The sequence below is a fragment of the Ambystoma mexicanum genome, chromosome 8 (genome assembly GCF_040938575.1).
Source record: "Ambystoma mexicanum isolate Mex_15411 chromosome 8, UKY_AmexF1_1, whole genome shotgun sequence".
Taxonomy (NCBI): domain Eukaryota; kingdom Metazoa; phylum Chordata; class Amphibia; order Caudata; family Ambystomatidae; genus Ambystoma; species Ambystoma mexicanum.
The window spans coordinates 1,226,565,250-1,226,577,258 of NC_090929.1; the positions used below are offsets into that span (position 1 = coordinate 1,226,565,250).

The following is a 12,009-nucleotide window of genomic DNA, read 5'->3' on the forward strand; positions in this document are numbered from 1 at the left end:
GGGGAGGGGAGAAGGGAATGAAGATTTTAAAAAAACTTGTTCCAGTTCGAAGGAACAGGGTGGCGCCTCATCAGTGGACCGACTCATAACATGATGGACATTATTGAACCGTAGATTGATGACACACATTTAAGGATGTCTCTATTCATTTGAAGGTTTGTTTGAAACTAAATTTTGCAATAAAAAGATGTTACCAAAAAAATATATCTGTATAAAAAAATCTTGTGTTGATAACTATCATATTGCTTGAATAAATTACAAAAAAGTACCATTTGAACCTGCAACATCGTGCCGAAATGAGACACATTTCATTAAGTCTGCCATGGTTAGACCAATTTACATATCTATATTTTATGATGTTTATTTGTAGATTAAAGACATTTGCCATGCTGTTGTTTTTAAGGTCAAAACTGAAGTTGTCAAAATGCAATTTCAAAGGGGTGCACTCCTAACTCTCGAAGAATGATTCCTACTAATTGAAGGGGACTAATCAGAGAGAACAGGAGGACAATAGATGTCCAATCCAGATCGAGACAATAAACTGACACCTGATAATTTAGCTGATGTGGGGAGTGGTTAAAGATTAATAAGGAGGTGCACGATGTGGGGAGTGGTTAAAGATTAATAAGGAGGTGCACAATGGGAAAAGGGGAGAGCTGTCTGATATCATCTGAGTGGGACTACTGAACAATTCTGGCAAAGCTAACATTGCCTAGGATGCAGGAATTGGAGGAAACCAGGAAAGACAGACGCTGGAAACCGTACAAGGAGTGGCAAATCAAGGAGTATTGATGCTGAGGTATCCATGACTGAACCTGGAGAGGCCATCTGACCAGATCCCTGTCCTTTCCCTATGAGACGATTCATGAGCCCTGAGGTGATTTATCTTCCTGAGCACAAAACCCAGAGATATTCTATGTAATAAACTGTCCACCAGACCAAGTCTTGTGGGAATCTGTTTGATTTAATATCCTCCTATTATTTTTGGGTGGGCAGTAAAGTAGATCCCTAGCATTTTCTTACCAACTAATCATTTAATTAATTCCCCTATAGACAACTGGCACAGGATGATTTTGTTGAAATTCGAAATCAAAAACATTGCATAGAGTGTGGATAGAAATATAGTCTCAAAGTAATTGGGTACTCCTATTTCTTTGCCAGCCCCAAAATTCCCCAAAGAGAGGGGTGCATTAAAAACACAATTCCCAACTGCTCCCTATTCCTCAGACCCTGCCTGAAAGCAGAGGCGTTTCCATAGTAAACTTAATATCCAGGTTTGTGCTGGGGGCTGAAAAGTGTCTTGCCAAATTGAATTGGGTGAAGTCCCTATTTTAAAAGCACATCTCTGCAGAAAGTGAGAAAATGGCTCCTGGTAGAAGTCTTCAGTGCACAGTGGTGGAGGAGGAAGGGTTCCATATCTATAAAAGTGTTTTGTTTTTAAAAGTCTGTTGTGCTCCAACACTGCTAGTATTGCCAAGTGTGCAGGGAGATTAAAATAAAAAGTGCTGCGCATGTCAAATTTCTTTTTACCAACAGAAATATGTTGCGTGTTATTTAAAGTGAACCCCATGCAAAGTATATGGTGAAGTTAAATTGCTTTGTCATGTCCAAGGAGCTGCACATTTCTGTGCACTAGGAGTATTTTGTGAGTGGCCCGGTGTTATGCTCACCTGGTCTCTGCGGAGGCGTTGGGGCACGGTTGCAGCCCTCCTTGAAATTGAATCTCCCCCTTCAGGCCGCTCCCTCAGTAGAAAATCTGTGAGCGGTGGTATGTGGTGATACTGCTCCTGCATGGAGATAAGAGTGTGTGATTGCGCCAATTTGTGATTGTTGTACCTCTCGAAACCTGCACCCCAAAGTATGGTTTCTGTGAGCATACGCCGGCCCATAAATCTCACCTGTGAATTATGGAAGATAAGCTCTCCGTCCTGCTACTTCTGGCAGGGGCGCGTCGAATGGGATCTAGTTCCTTCACTGATCCCTGATAAGGTTTAGTCCAGTCCAGCTGCGACTATGCTTCTCCTTATGATTGGTAAGTCTTTCTTGAGCTTTTGTGATGCTGATCGTTCTGTTTAATGTCTTTATATGTTGCTCCTATTTATGCCTGTAATAATATCTCTTCTGTTTTCTTCCCTTAGATGGAAATGCGGCCTTAATGCAGCTGTGAGACGCGAGATGTGGCCGGATGGACGATGGATGCTACCGCAATGTTCGACAGCAGGTAAGTGATGGTTTAAGGAAAGCGCGAAGTATGGCGAAGTGCAACCTTAAACAGCCTGTTTTTTTGATGTCTAACCTTGTCTTCTGTTTTTCCTTGCAGGCGCTGCTGTCGACGATGGAGCGTGTCGTGCTGCGGTTCCGAGATGAAGATGTCGGCGTTAAGGAAAGTGTAAAGATGAATTCTTGGTTCGCCAAAGAGATGTACAGGTAAGAACAGCTTCCCCCAGTTGGTAAGTATGCTGGTAGGAAGCAGGATGTCCAGGAAGCAGGATCTTCAAAGGTAAGTCTGACCTCAGGTGACGGTGAGCGTTGCACTGCTTGCAAGTGCAGAATAACGCGAAGCGTCTGTCATGAGGATCGGGGCAGCTGAGTTCGTGGGCACGCCCATTAGGGCCGGTTTACCAGCCACACACTGCCACTACTAGAGAGTGAGCACGTGCAAAGGAAATTCATTAGCAGCCACACCCAAGAATACACTTGGGGCTGCTTAATGGCTGGAATGTTCAAGGTTAATGCATCCTGCTTAATGGATGGAATGTTCAAGGTTAATGCACCTGAAGTGCTATGTCCATAATAAAAGCTTTTTGGTGTTAAATGGATGTTCTTGTTTTTTTTTTGTTCATGAGCATAGTGCCAGAGGCGCCAGGACAGTGCCCACCCAGGTCTCCTGTGCAAGCGACCCCTGCATGCCTGTTCCCCTGACTTCATGACCATGACACCCAGGTATCTGAAGTAGTCTGTAGACTTGTGTTTCAATGTAGCCAGGGCGGAAATAATCAAAGAAGGAAAACTGTACATTTTATGGGGTTAAAGAGTACGTGAACTGTGTGCTTCTAAAACAGGTGTCAGTTTGTGGGAAAATAAATTGTTCGGAAAGAAAGGTATTTGGCCACAGAGTGAGGTGGCTTCTCTGGGATTGCTGCAAATATTAATTTTACACATTAATTAACTATATTTTCTTTCTAGCCACCGACCTGGTTCTTGGCTTATCTATTGCACAGGGGTGAGGGCTGATGGTGGTGTTATATGGTTCACAGATGGGACTAGATTGAATTATAGAAAAAGGGACATTGGTGTGGTGCTTCTGATTGTGGGGGGTACATCTCCCTGCACTAATTGTTGCCTTATAAATATACCCCGCATCACACAACGTATACAAAGCACAGTTGCATGCTAACTGGATTTCACAACACTAAAGGTTCCATTTGTGCACTCTTATATGAAGAAAAGGCTTGGTGAGACAAAATGGCTTCATCTTGAGCAGCCATTTTTTGTACAATGCCACCAACCCTGTACCAGTTCAACTGTTTGGCTTGGATATTGACGCAGGCATACTTGGAGTCACCTTAACTGTAGTCCCTGTGACAAATCCCAGGGTATTGTCACTGCTTCCATGGGGCTAGGGAGATGACGTTTCTACCCGATAGTCGCCCTGGGGGTGGTACACAGCGGGTGGATCTCATGGTGAGGGAAATCCTTCATGGGACCAGCAACGCTGGCCCTGAGAAAAAGCGGTATTCACTTACCCCCTTGGTGTCCCCACTCTCCTTATCCCCCACTCTGGGTCCTCTGGTCCCCCATACCTGTATATGTTATAATAGAGTAGAAAGTCTCATTGATGATATGAGGAAGAGGGAGATGTACCCAAGCTTAATACAGAGTGCCACTGAGACAAAGAAGATGGAACGAGGAGGCAAAAGCCCACTGCAGAACCAACACACGTGGTACAGTTATCAAGAGGCAGCCCCAATCATAAAAAAAGGACTCAATGGACCGTCAAGCCAGCCTCGGAGGAGCAAGGAACGAGATGCGCTTTCCGTGGCAGGGCACCCGAAAAGCTGGAAGCCGGAATGCGGAGAGATGCAACTATCCGAGTACCAAGCGAAGGCGAACCTGTCTGGTGGCAGACAGAAAGGAAGCCAGACGGGCAAAAGCAGACCGAGAATGAGGGCATGAGCAGGAGGAGACGTGAGGAATAGTATGGAGCTGTGGAGCCGCCAGTGGAACTCAGAGTGCTGCAGCAACAGAGAAGCTCTGCTCTAATTCCTGAAAAGACTGGAGACCACCCCGAGACTTCCCAAAGATAGGGAAAGGGTCGGACCGGTTATTGGTGCATTGAGGGAGCTGAATAACCTGCACATTCTTGTGAATATATCCAGAGGAGCACAAGAAGAGCACAAGGGGATAACGGAGGAATTATACAAGCGGATGCGAACATTTGAAATAAACCTATGTGGCAGAAGAACAGGGTCTGGGACCCATGTTAGGCAGAAACCTGTGCAGTTCCATTAGGGGCCACTGCAAAAGATTTAAGACTACAGGTGTTGGCAGTAAACCCACTTGGTAGCAGTCTGTACCACCCAGATTTACCTGGTAGCTGTGGCTGAGCAGTCAGACTTCCCTCAAGAAGAGTTAGGCAGTATGCAAAGTATACTCAATAGGCACTTAGATCCAATAATACAAGCAAACACTGACCAGAGCTTTTGGTATCAAAGTATATAATTATTTATTTAAAAACACACAGTTGAAACACTCCACCACTCTTGTTGTAAAATATGTTAAACACAGTTACTATTATGATAAATACACCCCTTTTTCCCTATTAGAAAATCACAGTAAAACACCACTTATTTTCATACAGAGGTGAGCGCTTAACTAGATTGCACTCTAATAAGTTTGTGAAAAAAGGGGGGGGGAAGACAGAATATGAAAAGGTACACCACTCTACGATTCCAGAACACTGTTAGCAAGGCAGAGAGCAAAAAGTCACTGGTGAGCCAAAGTCCAAAGGCTGGGCCCACTCTTAGAGAGAGCAGAGCACAAATGCGCCCAAGATCACACAGTTACACTAGGCTTAGAAAGTCTTGCAGAGGGTTCAGAAAAGCGTTTAGAGAGGCTTAGAAAAGTTTAGCCAAGGTGTCCAAGGCTAACCCATGTTCGAAAGCCGGGGGCTAAATCTACCCCGTACAGTCGGTAGCAAGGGAAGCCAGGCGGGACACGGTACCTTAAGTGGGAAGGATCCTTCAGCGGTGGCAGTTGTTCCTGGTAGTGGGTGCAAGTTGCGTCGTCGTCCAGGGGAAGAGAAGATCTCGACTTGGAGGAAAGATGAAGGTCGTTGCACTACCAGGGAAGAAACCAGCCACAGAGTTTTCCGGTTAAAGGTGGTACCTTGGTTTCGCGGTCGTGGTAAAACGTGGTATCCCGGTTGCCGGGGTGCTTGGCACGGGCAAGGCGGCCACGAGATACGTCGGGAAAGCGAAAAGACAGTGAAACTGGTTATCCCCACCAGTCAAAGGAAGAAGACTCTCCGGCGGGAGATCTCCTCTGTCGTTGAGAAAAGTGGTGAGGCAGTCCTGCAGGGCTCCACCAGTGGTGGTGTCGTGGCAGGTCGGCTCAGCTTCTTCCTCGTCGGATTCTTAGGTCCTGTGGCGACTTTTGAAGTTCCAGTCCCCAAAGCCCTGCTTTTATGCAGCAAACCCCCATTCACTCACCACTTGGGCCAATCAGGACGGAGTGCGACTTGAGTTGCCTAGGCAACTCAGTCCAGGGTGCCTAAATTCCCTACCACCCCTCCTAAGTACCGCAGACATAGTGGCACCACTTTGGAGGGCTTCTGTGGAGAAGCCCGCCAAAAAGTGGAACAAAGGGCTCCACTTGGGTTGGAGTCACAGAAGAGAACACAAACGCCATTTTAGAATCAAGATTTGGCAAAAAATACCAACCGGAGAATTAATATTAATTAAATTAACCGGCGGTATGTTCGAGGCTACCGTAAGTAATTAAATAAAGATAGTAGCCTAAAACAATGGGAAATCCCATTGGAAAATATTTGCGGTTGAATATAAAAAGTAGTATCCACTGCCACCAGCCAAAACTCGATCAGAGGGGATGGAGACGTGCCCCCTCGACTAACAGACCCTGTGGCAATCGAATTGCCCCAGCCAGTACGTCCACAATATGATGGTTGGTACTGGTTCTGTTCAGAATTTAAGACTAGTAAAGTCAATGGTGACTATACATGCCCTGGGAGACAGTAGTCAGTCCCAGGGTATGGAGTCTATACTGGGGGGTCACTATGACACCCCTGTGTTACTGCATTGAGGGTGCTGTGTAACACATATCACAAAAACGCATGAAACCCTATGAAGTAAAAGACCCCATAGCCCATTAAACACTTCTAGATCCAAAGAAACACACTCAAATCATGTCCAAGAGTGAGGGTAAAAGAGTCTCACTCTTGGCAGGAGAACAAAATAAACCCCAAAAATCCAGCAAAGCTGCTGGGGGACTCACTAGGTTAGGAAATTCAGCCTAAACAGAGAATTCTCCCTAACAACTCATATAAAAGCGTGGAAGCCCTGCCAGCGTACAACAGGGTCTGGGACCAAATCGAAACGGGCAAGGCCCATCATTGAAGTATTTAAAGGTCGAAGACCCACACCAGTGCAAATATACCTATAACGAGTGGGCTGGAGCCCAGAAGCATTGAGGGAAGCCCTGAGAAGGTGCAAAAAGATAAAACAGAAAACCAGCGACAGAGCAAACATCTTGTGGAGCTCAAAGTCGTGAAATCAAGTCTGGCAGGTTCGTGAACCAGGCCTAATAAAAGACTTGAAAGGTTCATTTTTGTTTCACAGACTGAGGGTTTTTTCCTCCAGAAGATTTGAGGAACTGTTTTCTGTTTATAAGTGGAAGCAACCACCAAGGAAGAGATCCCTCCTGGGTGATTCAGAAACTGTTTTCTTTAAGTTGATCTGAAGTTTCCAACAGTGGACATTTAACTGCGTATTCTTTCACAAGAACTGCACCTTGGAGTCTATATGTAGAATGAGAGGGGCCTTCTTCTGGATTAATGAGACACCTTGTTTTCCTTAGTTTGAAAGTGTAAGGGATGGAAATAGGTTTAGGCACAGGACATTTTACTTTACGGACATCCTGACTAGGTCCTTAGTATTTTTTGTAGAGGGAGGGAAACCCCTCATAGTAAGTAGGGCAAGACAAGCTTTTCTTTTTCTTTTGCTGTTGTAAATAAGTCTATGCCAACCAATATGCCACCTCTGTGTCAGACTTGTACTTTTGCATCCTTACACCAACCACATTTGGGCTCCATAAACGTCCCCAAAGGGCCACAGACGTAGAAGGGTTGGGTCTCAAGTAGGCCCGTGATAGGTCTATTGGCCACATTTTGTCATCGCTTTGTGTTATAATATTCCTGAAATAATTGTAAATGATGAATGCAAAGAAATGACATTTAATTTAAAAAAGCAAAATCTATGCAACTATCTACATTTGGTTTAAAAATGGGTTTTGATTTGCTATTGATTTAACAGTACCAAGGGGAACCCCTTCATACCACACCAGCTAAACCCCTCTCCTTGTAACCAATATACAGCCTTGAAGTTATATTTTCAAAATGGGGTAGGTGGGAATGCCCACCCCTAAGCCCTTGAGCTATATTTATTTTGCATAATGCTAACCTCGATGTTTGCAGACAAGTACTGTACCTAACCCCCTAGCCATCCTTGCATGACAATTTAAAAGTAGCCTGAAATAATAATTAAAGGTATTAGAAAAAACATTAAAATACAGATAAAATAGTTGTACAAATAAAGCTGCCAATCTGTTTCCAGTACTTGCAGGATTTTAAAAGTAGTCTAGTGACTTGACTGTATCTATTATGCCATGCTGGGCATTACTGTAGAAAGATGCGTTTAACCAATAGCAGATACTTTATTTAATACTGGGATACTTTACCTTTTGTGTCAACTTGTCCGAGTAGTTGAAAGAATCTTATTTATTCACACATGATGAAACTTCACCATTAATGTTTACTATTGTATTTTTGCTTTAATTGCAGGGGGCTTGTCCCTTTACACAATGCTTGTTCCTATGGTCATTTCGAAGTGACAGAGCTGCTTGTTAAGCATGGTGCACTTGTCAATGTTGCTGATTTATGGAAGTTCACACCTTTGCATGAAGCAGCAGCAAAAGGAAAGTATGAAATATGCAAGCTCCTGTTACAGGTATGGAAGATGTATACAATGGTATTATTAGTATTGTTTTCAATTGAAGTATCTGACTTTTATAACTGGCTTCCTTTCAGTCCTATGTATCGGGTCCTGTGCAATCTTATGGGGGGAATGGAATCTGCAATACCACTGTTGTCAAGGCAGTCCGGAATTATTGACATGGGGTCAAAACATGGTCCATTAGTCTCTGGAATGTTGCTGGGCCCCATGAAGTCCAAACAAAAAAAACATGAACTGAATGTTAGGCAGAAACCTGTGCAGTTCCCTTAGGGACCACTGCAAAAGATTTAGGACTACAGGTGGTTGGCATTAAACCCAATTGGTAGCAGTCTGTACCACCCAGATTTACCTGGTAGCTGTGGCTGAGCAGTCAGACCGCTCTCAAGATGAGTTAGGCAGTATATAGAGTATACACAATAGGTACAGGGATACAGTAGCACAAGCAAACACTGACCAGAGCTTTGGTGTAAAAGTATATACTTATTTATTTAAAGACACACTTGTAAATTACACTAGCACAAAAAGAGGTAAGTAAATTCAACACACAGTCACTAATATATATATATATATTTATATATATATATATATATATATACAACCCTAATTACTTATTAGACAAGTTTTAGTGAGAAACGCAACTTATTTTCAGACAGAGGTGAGCGCTTAACATAAGATGGCACTCTAATAAGTTATAGAAAAAGGGAGGGAAAAGGCAAAGTTATGAAAGCACACAATTTCACTACCTTTCAAAGAACCACAGTGAGGAAGGTTAGGCAAAGTCTACTGGAGAGCAAGGAAGTCCAAATGCCAGGCCCACTCTTATAGAGAGCAAGCGAAATGTGTCCAGGATCACACAGTGGGGATATGCCCAAAGAGTCTCTGTAGATAGTTCACAAAAGATTGAGATCAAGTCAGGAAAAGTTAGTTAACAGTCCCCAGGCTAACCCAGGTTAGAAAGTCGAGGATTTACTGTCACCCCGAACGATCTGTCGCAAGGGAAGCCAGGCGGGACACAGTACCTGAAAATGGGAAGAACGCTCCAGCGGGGGCAGTTGTTCCTGGCAGCGTTTGCAAGTCGGTGTTTCGTCCAGAGGAAGAGGAGGTCTCGACATGGAGGAAAGCTGAAGGTCGTTGCACTGCCAGGGAAGAAACCAGCCGCGGAGTTTCCCGGTTACAAGGTACTACCCTTTTCATCGCGGTAGTGGTAAACCGTGGTATTCTGGTTGCCGGGGTGCTTGGCACAGGCAAGGCGGCCACAAGATGGTCCAGGAAGGCGAAAAGACGGGAAAACTGGTTATCCCCACCAGTCAAAGGAAGAAGACTCTCTGGGCTGGAGATCTCCTCTGTCGTCGGGAAAAGTGGTGAGACGGTTGAGCAGGGCTCCACCGGTGGTGTCGTTGCAGGTTGGCTCAGCTTCTCCCTCCTCGGATTCTTTAGGTCCTGTGGCGACTTCTGAAGTTCCAGTCCCCAAAGCCCTGCTTTTATGCAGAAAACCCCCATTCATTCAGCCTAGCTGTCACTCAAACATGCTAAGTGGTGAGCCGGGCGGCTCACCACTTGGACCAATCACACGAGTGCGACTTGAGTTGCCGAGGCAACTCAGTCCAGGGTGCCTAAACCCCCTCCCACACCCCCTGTGGTACCCAGACAGAGTGGCACCACTTTTGGAGGCTTCTGTGGAGAAGCCCGCCAAAAAGTGGAACAAAGGGCTCGACTTGGGTTGGAGTCACAGAAGCGAACACAAACGCCATTTTGGCAAAAAATACCAACGGGTGAATTTATATTAATTTAATAAACCGGCAGTATGTTCAAGGCTATTTTAAAACGCAGTAGCCTCGAACAATGGGAAAATCCCATAGGAATATATTTGCGGTCGAATATAAAAAGTAGTATCCACTGCCACCAGCCAAAACACGGTCGGGGGGGACTGGACAGTGCCCCCTCGAACAACAGACCCCGGGGCAATCGAATTGGCCCGACCAGTACGTCCACAATATGATGGTTTGTACTGGTTCTGTTCACAATTTAAGACTAGTAAAGCCAATGGTGACTTTACATGCCCTGGGAGACAGTAGTCCGTCCCAGGGTATGGAGTCTAGGTTGGGGGGTCGCTACGACACCCCTGGGTTACTGCACGGAGGGTGCTGTGTAACCCACATACCAAAAACACATGAAGCCCTATGTGGTAAAGGACCCCATAGCCCATAAAACACATACAAAGTCAAAGGAACACCTCAAATCATTTCTAAGAGTGGGAGAAAGAGTCTCACTCTTAGCAGGAGAAAAAAATAAACCCCAAAAATCCAGCAAAGCTGCTGGGGGACTCACTAGGTTTTGGGAAATTAGCCTTAACAGAGAATTCTCATTAACACTGAAACAGGCCCTCGGCTGTGGAGAAGGCCATTTTAGGTTTTGCTTCCTTCGCCAGAGGTACCTACCAATATGCCTTCGACAGGTGTGGGGTAGACCTGATTTTCGCCTTCCGCAAGGTTTCAGCGAGGTCATCTATCCAAGTTATTGGATAAGCATCAAACAAGGAGATCTCGTTGAGGCGCTTGAAATCATTACAACATATCTATGCATTGTCAGGTATCTGCACCAGGACTTCATCATCAAGCGTTTCATCATGCCATGTTGCGTTAACCACACCAAAAAAAGAAGCGTTCAACTTATACCCTTAAACCCGCAACATACCCTTCCCCTCCCCACAAGCCCTCCCCCCATATTGCCAGTAATTCAGTATACAATCCGCTACTCCGATGTTATGCTAGAGTAAGTCTATTTGTGTGGGTACTCTGGGTTCTTGCTCAACCTCTGTTTCTGGTGTCATTGGCATGAACAGGGACTGGGTAATCGAGTTCCATGTAACCATGTTGGCATTGGTGTCTGAGAGGCTTACGTGTGCTGCACGTCGCCATGCAAATGGCTCTGCCAGTGCCCATTTCTTGAGGTCCTGCCACCAGTCTGCTATATGGGGACCTTTCGGGGACTTCCATGTCATCACTATCCTGCGTTTTGCCAGCACGAACACCAGGTCTTTCATCTTGGAAGCCGAGCGTGAGTGTTCAGGGCGTGTAAACTGGCCCAGTAAGCAGGCTGTGGGTGATAATGGGTGTATATTAATGTTTCCTCCTTTCAATCTGTCCTCCGTACTCTCACAGAACTTCCTTATGACCAGACAGGACCCGAACATGTGCAGTATGCCGGACTCCGGAGCTGCACATCTGGGGCAGTACGCTTGGTGCGTTACATACAATTGGATCAGCTGTAACCTCGTGTTCCTGGATACTTTCTTGAGGTATCGCAATCAGTGCGTCCATTGTGTCTTGGAACTGAGCTACCAGTTCTTCCTACCACCTAGCTCGTATGGTCGTCTCGGGTATGGGTCTGCTCGTAAGGAGCAATGTATACAGCCTAGAGATCGTCTGCATGCTTTCAGTGATGTCGTACAGGGTGTCTATTACCAACTGTGCTTCCAGCAATTCCCCTACATAAGCCATCTATATGTGATCTAGTTCTTTCTGATGCTTGTTAATCTGTTTAGAATCACATGCTGTGCATATGGTCTGACATCCAGTGGTAACCGCAGAGTATTGCATCTCGTCTTTCGGGGAACAAAGGGGAGATCGGCATAGGCGTGTCTGTAACACTATCCCTATCGTGACGTATAGTGTACCCAAAATCCCTCGCGTGCTGGGGTCCCTCAGATTGTTTTTTTTTATGCCCAGATAACTGGTCGCCCCAATGCGGAGCTCTTCGT

At 45.3% G+C, this 12,009-nt stretch overlaps 1 protein-coding gene across 3 annotated transcripts in view; it reads left to right on the forward strand.

The window, feature by feature from the left end:
* Positions 1-12,009, forward strand: part of TNKS2 (tankyrase 2) — a 2,182,082-nt gene that overhangs the window by 1,018,559 nt on the left and 1,151,514 nt on the right. For all 3 annotated transcript variants that reach the window (XM_069611330.1, XM_069611331.1, XM_069611332.1), the window contains exon 15: positions 8,078-8,243. In XM_069611330.1, coding sequence (XP_069467431.1) covers positions 8,078-8,243 — 166 coding nt within the window. The remainder of the gene's footprint in view (positions 1-8,077; positions 8,244-12,009) is intronic.